The sequence below is a fragment of the Alligator mississippiensis genome, chromosome 5, assembly GCF_030867095.1.
Source record: "Alligator mississippiensis isolate rAllMis1 chromosome 5, rAllMis1, whole genome shotgun sequence".
Taxonomy (NCBI): Eukaryota; Metazoa; Chordata; order Crocodylia; family Alligatoridae; genus Alligator; species Alligator mississippiensis.
This window is the reverse complement of record NC_081828.1, coordinates 127172358-127193572: the sequence shown is the minus strand read 5'-3', so window position 1 is coordinate 127193572 and position 21215 is coordinate 127172358. Positions and strand designations below refer to the sequence as shown.

The window sequence follows — 21215 nt, the reverse complement described above, 5'->3', positions numbered from 1 at the left end:
AGCAACTTCTCAGACACAATGACCCTACCAGTCAGACTGCAGTTTGGGATGAACTGAGCCAAATCCAAGCCTGGTGTTATGGTTGACATCAATGACCCCAAACTTTTTGGTAATGTACATCAGTACAGTTTAGGATTCATCAGTAGGAAATTAAAAACAAGGCTTCATATTTACCAAGAGGATGGTATCTGTTGTGTAAATGATCCCACAGAAAGCCACCATCTACCAAGCCCATTAAAATCACATGGCTCCCTTTGGGAAGATGAGAGTCTAGATACTGTAGCGCTTCCATGACATTGGAGTGCATTTGCTTTGGTGTTGTCATGTAAGCCACTGTGTCAGGTCTCCTACAAATAAAAGAAAGGACAGACAGTTTATCAAGTGACATGTTCATAAAATGAAGGCTGAAAGAGCCCCATGATTTTAGGTAAGGCTTCTTCATTTTATATTATCTAATTAAAATTAAAAGATAACAATATTGTTTAGCTCTGGTTTGTCATTGTATTCTTATTTTTAAAGTCACAAATCATGTGGAAATAAATCCTCAACAAAATAAAAAGAACAGGTCATAAAAAGTGCATGCCTTCCTGCCCTTTTATACACAGAGCTCTCCGTATAAAAGGACCTGATTCTGTTCTCACTTACACCATTCTTACTATGAAATAACTTCCTTGAGTCCAATTCACGCTCCTGCCTGATACCTTTTTTTTTTTCCCCTCCCCAGATACAAAATTGAGGTCATGTCTGTTTGAGGTCATTAAGGCTATGGACAGACATTACACATAAACTGGTTTAAGTGATCAGAAACTGGTTTAACCGTGTAACAGAACAGATGTTCAGTGCACATAAACCACTTTGAAAATGGCTGAAACAGGTTTGAGATAAGCCTGGTTGAATGTAGTATCAGACTTAACTGATTTGGCTCAAATTTTTTTATGCAATGTCTGTCCCAGACTCCTTGCTGGTTTAAGATAAACCAGACACTCCCAGCATCCCAGTATACTCTCTGGGCTGGGTGGGGCTCTCTGCTCCACATCAGGGTTGGTCCCTCCCCTCTGCATCTGCCTGGCTTCTCCGTGGTGCTCCTGCCCTTCTGCTTTAGCAAACACATCTGGATTAGCTAGCAGACCACATGCTGGTTACAGTCTGTGCTATGAGAGAGGCAAAGGCAGACAGGCTTTTGTTGCTAATCAACTGGTAGCTTAATGTCCTTCCCTGGAAATGTTTGAGAAGAGCTGTTTTCTTCTCTCCCTCCCTCTCGCCACTCTCTGCTAAGCACAAATTCCCCCCTTCCCTCTGCCTTTGCTGAGGTGTCTGTGTATTAGCCAGCAGACCACATGCTGACTATGTGCTGAATCAACAGATAGCTGATAACATCTCTCTGTTGTTTTCTTAATGGGGCAGTAAACACTGAGATAAGGGTGATAAACACTATTATCAGCTCCCCCTTTTCCCCTGCCCCAGCTTGCTTGTCTGTTAGTTTGCTGCACACAGTGTATAGAAGCAGGGAGGCAGAGTGAAAAGCTCCATATCATCAACAGATGCATGCACTGCACACCCCTGCTTACCTCAGAGTGCTAGTCCAGGGCTGCAGGCTGGCAACACTCCCACCCCTTGAGCAGCAAACAGGGGAAAAGCCTGGGACTGCAGGCAGGTTGTGGGTTCACATCCCTCCCTAATCAGAGCCCTGCCAGGGCCTGGTCACGCCCCCCTCAGTGCCCCCAGCTTACAGCCTGAGCCACTGCAGGCATGTGCCTGAATTTCCTCAGTTCAGAGGGATTGTCTATATGGTTGGAAACTGATTTAGTCTAGCCAGGTTAGACTAACCTGCAAAAATTGAATCAATTCAGGCTCAGGCTTTTTGAATGTCTGTCCCTAGCCTAAGACTCCATGTCATTTGTCATGTCTGTAGTGATATTGACATTGGTGTATTTGTCAAATTTGTTTTTGGTATCTATATTCTATTGCCCTAAATTCTGCTAGCAGTTTCAGCTGGGAAGAAATTCTTCATTTATGGCCTTAAACTGTCACATAGCATTGCTGCATGTTGTTAAACAGCTGTTATCTTTCACCTTGGATTAGAATGATGTTATTCTTGTTTATGTAAATAGATTAAAAGGTACTATGAACATATAAGGCACAGCTGTACTGGACAAAAAAAATCATATCTTTCCAAGCTTCTAGGTATATTCTAGGTATATTTTGAATTCAATACACTTATCTAAATAGTAGATCAGGGGTAGCCAATCTGCAGTAAGAGTGCCACAAGCTACATGGGCAGTGTGTGTGTGTGGGGGGGGGGCACACGGCAAATCAGGGAGGGGACAAACAGCACAATGGCAAGTAGGGCAGGAAGCAGAAAGCAGAACAGCAGATGGGGCAGGGAATACAGAGAAGGAAGTAAAAAGAAGGGCAGCATATTGCGTAGGGAGCACAGGGCAGGAAGCAGAAAGCAAAGCAGCAGATTGGGCAGGGGAAATGGATTAGCTTGGCACTTGAAGAGGATGCAGGGCTAATCTGTGGCATGCCTGGCAAAAAGGTTGCCCCCTGCTGCAATAGATGCATCATGGATAGCTTGTGCTTTCAAGTCTTACTTTCCCTTCACTGGTGCCCTCAAGAAGAAAAATATTGTTGAGGCATGCTGATAAATACAGAAAATTAGATGAGGGAGCAGCAGACATTTAACTTTCCACAGTATAATTGCCCAAAACATCTTGTTAAAATATAGAGGCTGTCAGTGAGACAAAGCAACAAAGACGTAGGTTTCATTGATCAGGAGCTTCAGTCGTTAGTAAGAGCAGAGTTACCTTTCTCCTATTACATTCAGCAGTAAGCAGCTTAGAAAAAATCTTGATGGCAAAATAAAGTTGAATAAAAAAAAGAAGCTACCTAAAAACATCAGTGTGGTTTTAATGTCATTTTCTTATACCAAAAACTGGCACATGTACACAGAGCTGTTCCCCTCACATACCTACTCCCCTGACTTGTTTTCTATTGGCTCTAGGCATAACAGGTCAGTTAAACGTGGCTCCATGGAGCAAATCCAGGTTTCTTCTTTAAGGCTGAGGTCCCTCAGGGTGTGGAACTGGTTTTGTGCTGCTGCACAAAAATGGGGACTGAATGCCAGAATGCAAATAATACATCTGCTGCATAGTGTAGGGTCCAGCTCCATGAATATCCCCGCATTCAGGGGGAGGTACAACATAGGGGAGGAGACAGGGCAGATACAACATGGGGAAGAAGCCTCCTGCAGAGACACTTAAGTGTTATCATTCTACATCTCCCTTTCTCTCCTTCCCCTGATCTACTGATACTAAAGGATCCCTGGGGCTGAAAGGGATCCCATCATGTGGCCCCAAAGCTCCCTTCTTTGAAATCCATCCTTCTCGCTTCAGGAACCCATATGACTACTTTGGCTGGATGCTGGGAAGTAGATATATAACTTTGGAAACCCACTGATTAGAGTGAAAAACAAAGTATTGTGGTTACAATGCAGCTTTCAAAAAATCACTCAGAAATGGAGCGCAGGGAACTGTGATTAAAATTGAGAATGCGCCCATGTGTGAATGTCATGATATGGAACAAACAAAATCTTAGTGAATGAAAAGCAACTATGAAATAACACCAAATGGACTACACCCTGGGGAAAACCAGCTTGGGTTTTTTACTTCTGCTTCAAATTTGGAGTTAAACCTAAAACCAAATCATGCAAGCCTAATGCTATTGCTTTCTGTAAGTGCTGGCAGAATGCTGTAAAACCATTCCCAAGAATATTCGCTCCCATTTTAAAACTCATTCTCAACTGTGTGTGTGACCTTTGTGAGTTTGCTTTCGACAGAGGTCTATGCAATCAACTGCTGCAGAAACTGACTTTTAGGTCCTGTACATGAGAGTTCATAGAAAACAGATGTGAGGTTTGTACATGGAAGCATTCACATCAGAAATGCTCAAGTCAGGGACAAAAAGCAACCTCTTGAGACTCTAAAGTAACGTTCAGACATTCAGTTTCTTTTGGGAGTGTCACTGCTTTCCCAGAAGGAACTACAAGTGTACATATGTCCAGGATTTTTTCTCCCAGACCAAAAATGGCTGCTCTAGGAGAAAAATAATCTGGGAACAACCAGGAGAGCTTTTGGGAGAATGAATGTCTGTACACATTCTCTTCTGACAGAAGCCACAGCACAGTCCTCCAGCATCCCAGAGTGCTTTGTTTCTGCCCCCTGTCCCTCCCCTGGGAGATAATGTGTTGTTCACTGGACTGTGCTGGTCCAGCTGAGTAGGGAAAAGATCACAACACAGCCCCTTCACAATCTCACATTGTCTCTCTGCAAGGAGACATAGGCAGCCTGAGTAGGCAAATAAGGGCTGCCCTGTCTACTGCTGCCATCTGTCTCTGAGGGAACCCACAGAGCATGCCGAGATGTGTATGCAGGGTCCCCTGGCTGCACAGGATTAGCACGGCAGGCTCTCTACTGTTGAGGCTCAGCATTCGAATATCTGTTCAGGTGTCTATAAGTAAGTTTTTCTGCCAGGTAATTGGAACATGTGCATACAGCCTTGCTATACTTATCACTACTATACAACTCAGCCTGCATATCAAATATTCATAATTAAGACAAAGTATTAGAAATAGGCTAGATTCTTAGCTGACATAAACTGCTATAGATTAATTGAAATCAAAGGAATTATGTAAATTTCTACTAATTGAGCATTTGCCCTATTTGCTAACAAACAAACAAGTCCTAACCTATTTTCAAATAATGAATGAATTTGCACCACCTGCAGATCTAATTTATATCTCATATTGCTATATCTATTGTCACCATTCTACTCTACCCTTTTCTTCTTATGGACTTGTAAGTAAGTCACAGGACTGGGAGTCAGAGGGCCAGGATTCCATCCAAACTTTTCCCTTTGGACAATCACTTGATCTCTGTACCTTAATTCCTTCATTTGTAAAGAAAGGACAACAATGCTTACCCACTTCCCAGGGGTAGTACAATGCTCAGCTTAATTACTGCTTGTAATGAACAATGAGCTTCTTGAAAGGCAAGTGCATTTATTTTATAGCTGAATAGTGTAGAAGTGTAAGCTTTGAAAAGGCTCTATTTTTGTCCCGAGGTATTAGAAACGTTTATTTTCCAGGGCAAATCAGTCTTATGTGAGAGAACTGTAATCTTCAAAAAGGATTTAGACTACTCCACTGTGGTGTATTTTGCATACAAATGAATGATTGGACCAGATTCCATGGTCAGCAATTTAACTTTGTGTTAATATATGCTTTTGAAGCATTTGAACGTTCAGTTAGTTGGAAATAAAAAAACCCAACATTATTAAGATTGAGGCTTAAACTTCTTAATGCAAGGGAATTTAGAGATAAAGGTGTGAGCCTTAGTCCACCTCACTTATCCTACATGTAGGGTGTGTCTACACAAGATGGTGAATGTGCAATAGACTAATTCTACTGCACATTAGCACATTGTGGTAAAAGTCGTGCTACTGTGCTAATGTGCAGTAGAATTAGTCTACTGTGCATTAGCATCACTAAAAAGGTGTGTGCTCATGCTATTGTGCAGTAGCTCCGGTTACCATGCATTGAATTAGTACCTGTTATTACAGGTACTAAACTTAATAAGCAGTAACTACGGTGTACTAATGCATGTGTAGATGTACCCATATTATAGCACTTACAGTTCAAAGCCTTCCCTCTGATCTAAGACCTCTGAGACTCTAATCATGACAGGGTGAGATGAAGATAAAGTGACATTCAGAACTATCAGTTGCCCAGTCTTTGTCCATTTAAGTCAAGCCACTGATATTTGAATGCATCTTTTTGTAATTTCCTTTCCAAACAAACAAAAATGATCCTCTCAAACATTTCCATTTCCATCCTTGCTGCTTTTATGTCTGACAGCTCTAATGCCCAAAGAACTATCATAACATCAACCTATAGCACAAGGGAGGGCAAAATATGGCCCATGGGCCAAATCTGGCTTGCCAGGCATTTTCATCCGGCCCACGGCACCCCTCAATGAATTGTGCTCCACCCAGCCCTGCTGCCCATGAGGGTGGGAGCAAGGTGCCTACACACACCCCCAACATATCCTATTATGCCTTGGTCCCACCCTCGTGAGCTGAATGGCCCAGCCCCACTAGCACAGGCAGGGTTGCTGCTTCAGGGTTTCCCAATGCCCAGTTCCCTCTGAGCAGCAGATAGGGAAGGTGGGGGACAGGAGCAGGGCTGCAGCTGGGTGGGAGCATAGGGTGTGGGGCTGGCTGCAGCACAGAACCTGCACCCAGGGGGGCCGCAGCGGCGTGGAGCTTGAGTGGGCAGGATGTGGGTGTGAGGGACGAGGGGTATGGGAACCCCTCCCACACTCCCCACATGGTACACAGCCCTGGCAGGCAGCAGGGGAAGCAGCAGCGGGGGGTGGGGGGGTGGTCTCTGCTCAACGCTGGTGCCTGACTCCTGGCTCTAGACAGTGCTGTGAGGAGTGCAGTCCCTGCTGGGTCATTTGATTCCCTGTCACTCCTTGCACTTGCGGGGCACAGGAAGGAAGCCCCAGGCACTGGAGTGGGCTGGGGTGGGGTAAGCAGCCAGCTCCAATGCCTGGGGCTTCCCTCCTGTGCCCCACAAGTGCAGGGTGTGTGGGGGAAACAAATGGCCCAGCGGGGGCTGTGCTCCTCTCTGCAATATGCAGCACTGGGCAGAGCCAGACTCCAGTGTCTGCTGCTGCACCATGGGAGGAGTGTGGAGAGGGTCCTCACACGCCTCCCACCCTCCCTCACACCCCACAAATTACACACACAGACACCACCCCACAGTGTTGCCTGTCTTAACTGCAGGACAGTTTTTCAGAGCCACACACTCACAAATACCACACAAGCTCCCAACATACCCTATGCCCTCCACACACAGCCACACCCCCTCACAAACTCCCTCCCATACTCCATGACACCCCCCATACAAACCCCACACCCCACCATAAACACCCTCACCCCCACCATACATCCCCCACCATACACCCTCCACCATACACACACCCAACCCCCCCACACAATACAACAGACTAAGAATTTATTTTGAGTTATTATACAATCACCTCTATATACACTACACAAACACAAATCATGACAAAAATATTTTTTGTAATAAAATTGAAATATGCTACAGTAAGTGTTTGACTTTTAGCATATGATTTGTTTTTTTCAGGTTCTAAGATGGCAACCTCCCCTTCCCAAAAGGAGTATTTCTGGGGGAGAAGGGGAAGGACTGGCAAAGGTCAGGGGTTAGGGTTGGGACTTGTGGTCCCAAGATGGCAGCCACGGGGTAGGGCACCTGTCAAGGGGCAGGGCTACCTATGTATTCCTCGACAGCTCACCAAACCTCGTTAAGTAGCCCTTTGCCTGAAACAACTGCCTGCCCCAGCTATAGCAGGACAGTCTTGGGACATACCATATTTTCTTGTATACAACACATACCTTTTCTCTAACACTCAGCTGCTGGAAATCAGAGTGCACATTAACATCATGGAAATATGGTAATAGCAGTTTCTGCCTCCAGCCTCTCCCAGGGGAAATTGAAAGTAAAATTGCACCTGCTGCATGCGGGACCCCCTAGCTGCTGGTTATGGATACATTCTCTCCTCTCTGCCCTTTCCTGCCCCTTCCCCTCTTGCCTGCCCCCGCAGGCTCTCAAGTAAAAACATCTTTTTTTCTTTATTCTGCCTTTCAAAAACAAGGTGCATATTTAATTTGAGGCATGTTCATGTTGCCTAAGAGAAAATAAGGTAGTTCTCTTCAACTGCTCCATATCATGTCAGTTCACAACACTGAGATGCTTAAAAACTGATTTTTGCCACAGTGTACTGTGTCAATTCATGTTATATGCACATTAATGTGTGAATGTTTGAAAACATGCTACATTGTATCACTCTAATCATGGGAGCATTTTCAAAATTCCAGTGATATAATTGCACTACAAATTACAACTTAGAGCCATAGGATGGCCCTTCAGTCTGCACACATTTTTTTGTTTTTAATTAATATCCTAAATCTCAGCACAGGAATGCTCAGTGACATAACCCAGTTTGAGAGCTGGGGACAGGATATAATACAGCTGATCATGGCAGCCTTACAGTAATGGAATTCTTATCTATTCCCATCGTCTCTCTCAGCTGTCCCTCATTTTAGACTGTAGATGACTTTGATTCCACACCAATTTGCTACTGTTTCAGCTTCAATTTTTGTAACATTTTTATATCACCAACACTTAAGAGGGTCCATAGAAATGGTTTATTAAATAAAACAGAATAAATGCATTTAATCATTCTAGAGAATTTTAAGCTGCTTGTACTAATTACTTTCTCATCTTTTTCATGTTGGGTCTTTGTCCTACATTTGGGCCTCAGTGGGCTGAGAGATACAGTTGCCATCTGTCTTCATTTTTCTAACCCCCTTGATTGGACAGTACAAAGTGGGTACTGAGGAAAGTACAGCATGCTGTGCCAATTTCATTAAGTTTCTCTTCTGCAAGTGCCTATATTACTCACTGGCTAGCTCTTCACATTGGATAAAATATTGGCATTTTAATAGTGCTTTGGCTAAGAATTGTTCTTTCAGTGTATGCAAGAGCATTTATCTCTTTCAAAGACAGAATTTAGGATTAGGCTGTAAGGGCCTTATTACTGCAATTTAAAATTGCCTTTAAAGTCATTTTTATTTGTCTGGCCTCTTGCTTGAAGTCATTCTCTGTAGATGGTCTGCATTCAGAAGAACCTCTGTAGATACTTCAAAGCTACTGCCACTGTATATAACAATATCCTCTTGAAAATAAATCCATGGTTTGTTTCCTTCTTAGTATATCTATGGGAGTTTTGGATTTCTACAAAAGGCAGCAGCAGCTTCCCTTTTTGGAGTCAAAAGAGTGCTTATATTTTTGTAGACGTTACATTTCCCACCAAAACATATGCAGGATCAAATTTGAACAGTGTCACTGTAATGTGGGATAACATTTTGGATAGATATAAATAATAAACAGCATTTGAAAATATCCACACAAATGGAGGCCAAAAATAGTTTAAATTGATGGACTTTAAAAAATAGTGTAAGAGAGAAGAAAGCAGGGATGATCTGAATTAGAGAGAAATGCTATAGAATTAAAAATAAACCAGAGATGTGGCAATGACCAAGGATTGGATTCCAGCAGAGATGGTACAGCATCTACATCAAAAATATATACACAACAGAAGCTTGGAATAGATACTAAAACAGTCACTTAAATCACTCCAGAGGCTTTTGCAACAGGAGCCATAGATAAGGCCTAGCTTCTGGGATGGGATTTCTGAGTTAGCCTCTGCATATTGTTGCCACATGTATCTTGCCCCAGTTTACAATTATGGAAGCAGGTGGTGTGGGTATGAAGAAGAGATGAAATGCATTTACACGGTGGAGTTTTTATTCCAATCAGACTCTGGGCACAGTTTACTGTTGGTTTTGAGAATATATGCATGCCCTTTTTGGTATTGTAGGGGTATTACAGGGGAACATTTAACACAGTTCCAGATGAGGGCACAAACCAAATGAAAACTGAATGGAAGAATAGTAAAATAAAGGAAATGAAGCTACTGTAAAAGAAGATTAAAATGAAGCAGGTCACTGAAGTAATTTCAAGTTAGAGGCAGAAAATAACAAAATTATTAGTACAGTGATTTTTAACTAGGGTGCCATGACACCCTGGGGTGCCTTTGAAAGGTGCTGCAGTGTGCCAAGCAATGCTAGCGCTGTTAGGTGTGGAAACACCTTCATGTGATTCACAAGATAAACCCAGAGATTTCAAATAGGAATCCTTAGTGTTAAAACCATTCTGACCTGTTGCAGTCTTTCTTAGTTCTTTGCAATAGAAAAATTGCTCTGATTTTTTTCTGTAGTCAAAAAATGAGCGAAAACTAAGACCTCACATTTTCCAAGGGCCACCATGAGTCTAAAAATGTTGAGAACCACTGCATTAGTAGAATGAGGGAGATGTACAGACTCTGTTCTGTAGCTATAGCTAAGCCAAATCAAACATTTTAGGAGTAAAATGCTAGGATGAATACCACTGGGTGCATCTACATGTGCACATTTACTGTGCAGTAACCAAAATTACTGCACAGTATGGGTGTGGGTCTACATATGCATGCCTGTACAGTGCAGTCAACATGGCAACTTGCAGCCAATTAGTTACTGTGCAGTAACACATATGTAGATGCCTTACTACACAGTAATACTGTGTATGTAGACTGACTTGGGACTAACTTTAGTCCCAAGCCAGTCTACACATAGCATTAAAGTGCTTTAATGTCTGCACATGTAGGTGCCGGTCTATTCCCATTTACTGCACAGTAACTTTAAGCCGGCGTACATACATGCATAGACATGCCCGCTGTAAGTGTTCCCTATTAGTCACCAGGGGTCTATGTTTATGAAGATGTTTCCAAGATTCCCTGTCATACTCATAGGGTGAATGAGACCAAAATGAAGGAATGAACAATACCTCTCTGCAGTGCTCAGAAATAGGCAAGGCTCAAAAGCAAAAGGCTAATTTGTCCTTGTAGGTATCCTACCATCCTCTTGAATTGCTCCCTTAGCCTGAGCAGGAGAGCACATAGATACTTTGGCAGTACTGGTGATTAGTGTCAAGGCAGAAGGTCCTCTAATAATAGAAGAGGGGAGCAAAGCTAGCTTTGGCAACAAAGCTATTGCAAGATCACTTGTTACCAAGAAGTCAGAAATTTCTCTAGCCCCAGTAACCATGAAAGTACTATGTTTCAGCAGAGAAAGCAACAAAGCCAAATGTAGTGAGGAGAAAGAAAAAAATAACAACATGGAAAGGCTTGACTCATAAGAAGACTCTTAAAAAAGACATATAATATAAACATTAGTTTGGTTTGTTGAACCTTACCCATTGCAGACATCATTCCCAATTACAGAATAGATAACTATGGCTGGATTGTCCAAGACATGATCTCTAGCCAAGCTAAAAATATAAAAAAATAAATAAAGAAATAGATAAAGTAGCAAGATTAACGGTGAAAGACATTCTCAACTTGAATTACACAATGTGTCCATGACAGAACTTTTTGAAGTATTTATTTTATGCTTAAGCTACTCTTGAATGGTTATAAATCTGGTTTTGCTATACTCTTATAATTTGATAACATTTTCAGATATTTTCAAAATTGTCTTTCCCTTTGCATATTTGGCTCACCATTCTTTTACCAGCTGGTGTTCCACCTCCTTTTCACTAAGATCAAAATATTTTAATCAGCAATTTCAATTAGAGATGAGGGTCATGTTGGGCTAATTAGAGGCCATGTTGGACTAAAGATTGCTCATATAAAGTTTTGGGTTTAAGATCAAATTAGGATATGGTTTTGAGTTAGACGCTGTTGAAGTCTTAAGAGCTAAACTACCAAGATTATCACTCAGAGCAGAGGAAATTTCAAACAAATTTTCAAACTTTTAAATATCATAGGAATTTAAACCACACCCTTTCTTGCTTTAGGTCTGGCCTGCAACCCAAAACCCAGAATAGTAAACTCAAACAGATATTTGTGTTAGAACCTGATTCTCCACTCCCACACAGAGTTTAGATTTCAATGACTTTTCTGGAACCAGTTCACAGAAAGAGAGAAATAGAAAAAACAAACTCACAACACCCCCCACCATCCAACACACACATTTTTCATTGGTAAATCAAATCTGAAGAGACCAAGGAACAATAACTTTTACATTTTATGCACTGCCATTTTTCATGAATATGCCATACTTTTAGAGAAGTAGGTAAAAATAGAGCTGGTCAGATTTTGGTCAGTATTTTTCAATGAAAAATGCTATTTTCATCCAAACTGTTTTGAAGTATTTTGGAAAAAAAGTGTTAATTTCAGTAAAAATGTAAACAGAAAATATTTTAAAGGAAAAAAAGTTTTATTTAAGAAAAATATTTTATTTGAAAATTTTCAGGGTTTCAGTTTGGAATTTCAAATTTGTTTTGAGTATTAATTTCTTACATTGATTTCCTTATTTTATATTGTTTCTTACTAACTGGGTGCATCTACATGAGACATTTACTGTGCAGTAGACTAGCTCCACAGTAAACATCTCGCATCTACACGTGCAAGGCTCTTAAACTAGAGTAAACTAATGAACTCGGCAGCAGGATAGTACTTGTAAAGAGGAGTACTATCCTGCTGCAGAGATTTTTACTCCACAACAGTGCACATGTAGATGTTGGCATGGCTGCCTGGGGCATGAGGATGTTTCAGTGCAGGGGGTTGCCTGCCAGCTAGCACCACACTGGAGCACCCTCATGCCCCAACCAGCCCCTTCACAGCACGTTGATATGGTCAGGAGCATCATCAGGATAGCAGGCTGACCCCCAGCACCTCCTGCCAGCCAGGGCTGCTTCATCCCAGCTCAACGTGTTGTGGTCCTGGGCTCAAGTTCAAATGGCATTAATTGTACATGTAGATATACCCACTCAGTAGTATTAATGCATAATAAGCTATAGTATGGCACTTTGAAACTTATTTTAAATTTTATGTTAATTTTTAAAATCACTAAGAATACCCAGTTGTTTTTTTTTTTACAGGCGACACTGTTCTAGAAAAACAGATAAGATGTTTTAGTCAACACTAAGCAGAAGCTGCCCTTAATTACTTTTAAAAATAAAATAATATTCAAGTAATGGAATATCCTGACTAGTATAGAATGAGATGCATCAGTAATATGAACTACTGATATATCATGAAAAAATGTAAAAATAAAAACAAATAAAAATTCATAACATTCTAAATGAAATTTTGGAATTCAAAAAAGGAAACTTTCTGAAATATTATTTTTTCACAATTCTCATTGTGTGGGAAACTGATACAATTTGATTTTGTCCTTAACCAGAATGGACACAGATTTTGAAATGTTAAATCTTCCCAAGAAATAGAAACGTCCACCTTTTTACCAGCTTTAGTCAAAGTCCCTTGTGCCATTTTCTTTGATTTATCAGTATATGGTTTGGATCTTTGCTCATAAAGACCCTGGTTCTCTTCTTATGTGCTATGGTGATAATGAGCAGGTAGAATGCTCTTGCTGATGTTCCATACATTTGAAAGTACGAAGGACTACAAGCAAGATGTACTTAATTAAGATCTTGAGGTCCAAGATATTTTTCCCTTATTGACTGGACAGATTCCAAGTATACTCAGCATCAAGGTACAGTGTAACATATATCTATTTACTAAAATTTAGATTAGCGTAGGCCCTATGTAGCTGCACAAATGCAAGGAACAAGATGGGCAGTACTTGTTCCCTAGCTGCCTTCCAGTACAGGGGCCAACTGCATGCAGCCAGGAATAGCAACTGCTTTGCGGTAATGCTGCTTTCTTCCTGAAAAGGGATGGTGGTGGTTTGCTATTAATGAAAAGGCAAACAATTGGGTGGTGGAGGTTCCTGAAAAGGGATGGTGGTGGTTTGTTATTAATGAAAAGGCAAACAATTGGGTGGTGGAGGTTCCTGAAAAGGAATGGTGGTGGTTTGCTATTAATGAAAAGGCAAACAATTGGGTGGTGGAGGCTGTAAGCATACTTACAAGCAGACACAGCTCAGAAGAACTGCAGAGATCTTCCATAGCAGGAAAGAAATGGAGTAGAAGTCATTGACAGACATGCACCTTCAGCTAATGAATGGCCCTCTGGCTCATGAGATAGAACTCTTTGGGAGCATCTACACAAGACTCGTTAATGCGCATTAGCTTAATTTAGTATGCATTATGGGTGCACATCTACATGTATGTGCCCTTAATGTGCATTAAAAATGGCAAAATTAGGTTAATCACACCTAAATTTGATACCTGCAAATGCAGGCATCAAATTTAGGCATGATTAGTTAAAGTGCATTAATGCACGGGTAGACATGACCCAGCACTAACTTTAGCCACTGTGTACATGGCAGGGCTGCAAGGACCTGGTACTAACTTTAGTGCTAAGTCCCTGCACATAGACTCCTGCCAAAAATTGCTTAACGCGCATTAGCTTAATGCACATTAAATTTAGTCGTGCTTAAATGCACATGTAGATGCGCCCTTTGTGTCCTTAGCAACTCAACTTAGCCCTTCTATCCAGCCATCCAATAGGGCTATGTATTGGTAGTCAAAAAGCCCAAGACTGAATCAATTCAATCTTCACAGATTAGTCTAAGATGTGTAGATTGAACTAATAAGCAAGTGAACAGACATTCACATTTGATTCCAGAAATGCAGCCACATGCCTGCAGTGGTCCAGAGCAGAAGCTGGAGGGCACTAGAACACACATCCCTGCTCCACTGGAACAGGCAAGAGTGAGCCAAGATTAGCCTGCCCACCCTGCAAGGGGGGAGGAGTGTTTTGTGGGGTTGGTGCAAAACATTCTGGGATGCTGTGGGACTGTGAGTTAACTTGAACCTGGAGGGGATCTGGGACAGAAATTCAATACACAGATTTAACCTAAATTAGTTAAATCTGATACTACATCCATCCAGATTTATCTTAAACCAGTTTCAGCCACTTTGAAAGTGGCTTATGTGCGCTGAATTTCTGTCATGTTACAGATTTGAATTAGTTTCTGATCACTTTTACTGATCTGTGGCCAGATCAGGCAAAAATTGTCATTTCTGACTGTGCCCTATGTATCATCTTTGACAGATCTGGGGATGTGGGAGCTGTGATGTAACTTAGGGCTCCTCTATCCCAGCTCAAACTACCTTTCACTTGAATTAATTTTTCATCTAACAATCACTCAATTTTACAAAGATAACATTTAGAAATCGCATTCACAAAATAAGTTTCTAGTAAGATAAAGGGCCTTATCAATAACTTGTTTACACTGGTATAGATTAAGAGTAGGTCCACTGAAGTCAATGTAGATCAGTTTACAGCAGAGTAAATATGATGGAAATGCCTATTCAAAGTTCTTTCGTATTTAGTGGAAAGACATCAACTGCTGTGTGCTTTATTCTAGGCCCCAAGTATGAGACTAATCAAATAAAAATTGATTATTTAATGTTCATGAAGCTTGCAATTCTTCAAATATGATGTGTCAGTGCATTTTAAGTCATTTAGCACCGTCAGCTGGCATATTCATTACAGTGTTTTGCTTTGTTTTTAGAATGTAAAATTCAGACTAATTACTGTACCTGCATCCATTGTTCCAATTCATGACATGCTTACCTTTTCATTAAGTCCAGGAGATTATGGGAGGAACCACCTAGGTGATCAAACATAGTGGGTGTAAGAGAAATAGTCCAAGATGACTAAAACAACAGAAAATCAAATTCATTTTAGCGATCTAATACTATGAGCTCAATCGGTCTCCATGACCTTTCTTTTGGATTATAGCATTTAAAAGGGAATAAAATTGCAAAGCAAAATACACTGTTCTATATTTATATTTTATCTGTTTTTATAAGTTATCTCAATTTTTATTGTAAACTGATCTGAGCACTCTCTGGTGAACATGACATATAAACAAATAACTAGATCTGTTTTCTTCTTCCCTGCACAAAGCAGTTCCAGGAACTTTTGTAGCTCAAACCATTTCTGAACTTTGGGTCCTTTGGATCTGGATTTTAATTCAGAGTTGGCAGTTTATGGATCTGGGACATAAACTAGCCAATCCTATTTGTCTTTGGTTAATCTACTTTTAACTTCCATGATAAACTGAAAAGTGAATCACTTTCACTATTAATGAGAATTAATGGCTCACAGCTATGCAATATTATGAGTGACAAACATGAAAAATGGGGCTATGCCAACAGTACCTTTCATGATATATGGGGTAACTATGTATATCAATGACATTTCACCTAAATTGTTTGGTGTATACTTTCTTCCTCCAGTATGAACAAAGAAAGTCAGAGCAAAACTCCCATGGTTATTTATAATGAGGACCTCATGCAGGCCCTGAAATAGGAAAGTATTAAGGGAAGTATTTAAGCACATTCAAAACTGCAAGCAAGGACTTAAAAGCTATACATTTAACTAGTTCCCTAAATCAGTGTCTTAACAGTTCCATCATTCCACATTGTAATTTCTGTCACTCTGTGTACTACAATAGGCTGTGCAAGTAGTGGCAGCAAAATGGTAGCTGAATGGAATATTTTTGTTCAAAATAAGGTTACCTTGGAGGCGGAGAACAATAAAGGCAGAAAATCTGATGACTGCAAAATCTCTTTAATGTAATGTATAAAAGCCCTTCAGAGGCTTGCTTTCATTTGTATTTTCTTCTGTTCTCTCCTTTTGCCTGTTTTCCCTCCCTCTTGCTGTGCTATTCTCCAACCCTCATCCCATTCTTTATTTTCTTTTTTTCTTGACTTCTTAATAAGTCAAACTCTGTTCTGTGACTTGAATGGAAGAGTCATGGATGAAGCTTTACTGAACGTGTGTATTGGACTAGGTGAGTGAAAGATCTATGAACAAAAGTAGAAACAGTACCACTTTGCATTTTTTAAATTGCTCCTTCGTTATTACTACTCATGGGTATCACATTTCAACCACAGAAAGCGGTCCTTTGTGTATCAGGTAATCTGAACCCATGAGACTGAAAGGAAGTTTGACTCTTTCCTGTATTTCTATAGGATTTCATAGGATTGCTAGAGCTCCACTCCTTCAGTAAGATGTGGGGTGAAACACTAGCTGCATTTCCTTCTGTTTTACATCCCTTGTTCCATTTAAAACTCAGAAGAGTCTAGATCATGATATCCACCTTGCCAGGGTGTCTTTGCGTCTTTCTGAGGCTAGAAGTTCAAAATGCCAATCACACATTTTTGATCTCATTAATAAAGAACAAATATTACAGACATATTAATAAACGGATGATAAACGAGTAACAAAAGCTATATTACATCCATGAGTTTAGGTGCTTAGAAGCACGTCAATGGAAAGCATTATATATGATTATATATTCTCAGCTGCCATCTGGTGCTTTAACATTCAGTGGGGCAGAGGTCAAGGTAACAAGCCTAGTATGTCTGCTTTTCTTGTCAAAGATAAAAAATCCCCTAAACAGGGCTAGGGGAAAGCAAAAAACTCCCTCAAAAATCCCACCAGAGAATTATAAAGAAACGGATGATAACTTGTTGCTTGCAAAATACATACATTATCCAAATGCATTATGTATGTAACAGAATGATGGATGGGAGAGGTGGCTGTATGAATATGGCAGTAAAGATCTGACTACAGATGCCATTTATTAGCTTGAAATTTTAAGAGAATTTATTTTCACTGTGTTCACATTTCTCTCATATTCATTTTTTTTGTAAACAATTTTATGGGCATAAATGTTCTACCTAAACAGCAATTTTTAAATAATACTGCAGAAAAGCAAGTATCTAATTCATAATTGTGAGTATTCATGCTAGAAAGCTCATTCTAGGAGTTGCACCCATCCCATCAGGAAACAAAAACATTATATATAACCCAGAGGTCCATTTTAAAAAGCTTAAATGTTAAGACATCAAATATTTAATAAGCACAATTCACTGCTTGTGAATAAGCAACAATTCAAGAATTATTTGTAGAAATTACTCAGCAAATATTTTTGTAGATCAAATAAGCTAGAATTGTAAACTGTTTACAGATGATATGCAAACAGAAAAAAGAGACACAAACAAAGAAAATGATTCGTCATGAATTATTAACTTACTTCATATATTAAACATCTTATAAAGCCACTGGTGAGCTATGTAGGCCATTTCAAACAACCCCCAATTAATCCTTTATTATACAGTATCTTTGTGTGCCATATACATCATAGATAAACTATCTTAGGGATGATTTGGTGAATGTTTATCATTTTTAGTTATAATGTGTTTGTATCTTTCTATTTGTAAAACCTTACTACCATATCTTTTTGCATACAACACACACCCTTCCCTCAAAATCAGCCCTGCAAGATTGGGGTGTGTGTATGAAGCTGCGAAACTGATTTTCTGCCTGGGGTTGGAAGGACCCTGGTGAGGCAGCTGAGGGATAAAATTGGCTTAATGATTCATGGCCAATTGACTTCATGGTTGTGAAATTGGGCAATGCCTGCAAAATCTGCAGGAAAAAAACAACTTACTGAAAATAAAATGCTGGCTCCCCAGATGGAGCCAGCAGTCCTCATAGCACTGTGGCCCGGCTGAGCAGCCTGCCAGGAAGCAAGGGGGGAGGTGGGACTGCCGACATGAAGGGGAACCCAAGATGGCTACCACCCCTGGCCCTTGCCACTCATTGGCTGAGAGGGCTGCCCATCATGAAGTCCCCCCCCCACACACCAATTGGCAGTGAGGGGTGGGACCACATGATGAACAGCCCTCACAACCAATCAGCAACAAGTGGCAGGGCCACACAAGCTTCTTAGCCAATCAGAGGCATGGTGCACCCCACCACAATCAGCCCACAAAAATATTGGCTGGCCCTGTGAAATTGGCTGGCCATTTCCTGGAGTTGGGTAGATCCCCTACTCATTGTTCTTCACTCTACAAGTGCTAATGATAGTCTCTCCTTTTTAATAGTCTTGATGATCTACTAATTAAGCTAACCACACTTAGGGCAATATTGCTGTTTGCTAGCTAGCCTGGTCTCTCTGTTTCACAGCCTCTTTAGTGCGTTAGCTCATTCTCTTCAGCTCTTTTTAAAATCATAGATTCACCCATGAAGATCAGTCTAGGGATTCAGCTTTATTTATGCAGGACATAAGCCATATGGTGCCACAGCTCTGAAAAAATCTTTTGTCTTTATTCTGCTTTTTAAAAACAAGGTGGGTATTATGTTGAGGGGGTGTTGTTTGTAAGAAAAGATGGTTATTACCACAAGTCTGCTCGTAGGTGTGTCACACATGTTAATGCTAACTCATACTCTTCTACAGACAGAAATTAATACAATGTCAAGCTTGGACATCTGGGAACATCCAGTCTTTAGTTCTTTGGGATACTGGACTTTACAAAAAGGATGCTGTTCTATTTAGAAAAGTTGCTACTGACCACGCAGTGCATCTCTCTCCTGCTCTGATCTACTTTGTGGACAAAAATGCAACAGTTCTCAATGCATAGATATGGGGTCCTTCATAGAATTGCCTCACCCTTTTTTACAGTGAAACCATGACAGTCTTGATGCATTTAGAGTCTACCAATACTCACAGGGTGAAGGATTTTGCCAGCTTGTAATGATCAGGTAATACTGCACGCTACATAATTGAACAAGCATAGGACAAAAAAAACATTTTGAAAAGTTTCCAATAACCCTACCAGTGTGAAGAAAAATAAACTCTCTTTTAAGCACCTGAAACTTTACAGTTATAGAAGTTTCTCAGTAGCATTTTGACAGACATGTTTTTAATGGCTGTTTTTCTTTTTTGTCTCTCCCAACTTTGCTTTCAATCTCCAGAGACTGAATTTTAAAGGAGAACTGTCAAAGCTGGCAATTCAAAAAATTGATCTCCCATTGATTGAGTCTGTGCCCAGCTGGAAGCTCTTACCTTGAGCAGCCCTTCCCTTCTATTTGTTTTCATTTCCGTGATGACAATATGAAGAAAAGGCATCACATGGTTTTCTGTGAGCTATATACTAAACAAACCCTAGCTTGAATGTTATGGGCTTGATCCTGTGATGTGCTGCATAGTTCCTAGAGATAGTAAGCACTTTCAGTACTCGACAGGTCTTAGCTCTGTGATAGAGAGGACTGATTTCTGTATTGTAAACTTAAAGTCTCTTCTTTCATTTCATATTTCTAGTACTAGAAACCATTGTTCTAGACAGGAGGGTTAAGTTCTCCCAAAGGGGGCCAGTGTGGGCTTGGTAGTCAGTTTTTACGCTTAATATTATGACAGTGCCCATTTAAATTTCCCCATTTGGGGAAAATATTATACCAAATAAGGCAATAAAAATGAAATTTTACAGTACTGTGTCAGTGAAATGATTAAAAGACACTGAGAGAAGATACCCTGGAGCTTTTCTATCACTTGTGATTCTTTTCTTTCTAAATTCTCCTCTCATTTTTCTTGAGAGCATTTTGCTCAGGCAGATTCACCTCATTTCACTGGCGATGTGTAAGGGGTGCACCTTTTCCCCCCCTGCATAGGGGATGCATGTGCACCTGAGCATGGTGGTGCACCCCCTACAAAAAGGCACCACCAACATGGTTGATGGTGCCTGTGGGCAATTGCCACCCCTCCTTGCCCCCCCGCCGACACTGCTGGCAGCATCTGTGGGTGGTCAGCAATTGCTGCTGGCTGCTGCTGGCTGCTGCTTATGCAGCCGGCGGCATCTGCAGGTGGTTGCTGACCCCTGATTGACATGTGCCACTCCCTCCATCGCTGACAGTGCCAGTGGGATCTGTGGGTGGTCGCTGACCCCTGGTTGACACTTGCCACTCCCCCGCTGCTGACACTGCTGGCAGCATCTGCAGGAGCTCCCCGCTTATGACTGCTGTGCTCCCTCCACTGCCAGTGCCACCATGCCCCCCATCATTCATGCCTCATTTTATACAACATAATATGAAAGTAGTGTATGTACAATGTAAGAGTAAAAATATGCATGTGAAATGGGGAGAAAGAGGGATAAAGAACTAATCAGGACACTTTATGAAATTGTGTGGGATATTACAAAAAAAGAAAGGACCTCAGAGAAAAAAAAATATATATAAAAGATATCTAAGAAAGATGGTATTATAGTCAGCAAATAGATTCATAGCTCCTAAAATGAGAAGAAACCATTATGATCATCTTATCTGATCCTATTTGCATTTTCCCAGTCAGAGCTGCTGTGGGATTTGAGTCCAAAACCTTTAGCACTGGAAGTGAGAACCATTCTCCTGAATTACCAGGTCATCTTCAGTACAGCTACTACAGGACACACTGGGCATGTCTACATGTGCATTTATGCCAGCTTAAATTCACTGAGCAGTAAGCAGGAATAGACTGGCATCATGTGCAGGTGTTAAGGTGTATTAATGCTGTGTGTGGACTGACTTGTGACTAAAATTAGTCCTAAATCAGTCCACAGACACAGTGTTATTGTACAGTAAGGTGTCTACATGTATGTTACTGCTCAACAACTAACTGGGTGCACATTTGAATCTTGCATGATGCAGGTATCAAATTTACGCTCAAGTCAGTGCAAGTCACCATATTTATTGTGTAGTACTGGAATGCACGTATTAATTTGC

General features: G+C 40.8%; 1 protein-coding gene across 2 annotated transcripts in view; it reads right to left on the bottom strand.

Annotated features, from left to right (window-relative positions):
- Window positions 1-21215, bottom strand: part of AOAH (acyloxyacyl hydrolase) — a 173102-nt gene that overhangs the window by 41649 nt on the left and 110238 nt on the right. For both annotated transcript variants that reach the window (XM_006275476.3, XM_019483408.2), the window contains exons 15-17: window positions 15240-15276; window positions 10943-11017; window positions 175-347 (exon numbers count right to left, since the gene is read on the bottom strand). In XM_006275476.3, the coding sequence (XP_006275538.2) occupies window positions 175-347; window positions 10943-11017; window positions 15240-15276 (285 nt within the window). The remainder of the gene's footprint in view (window positions 1-174; window positions 348-10942; window positions 11018-15239; window positions 15277-21215) is intronic.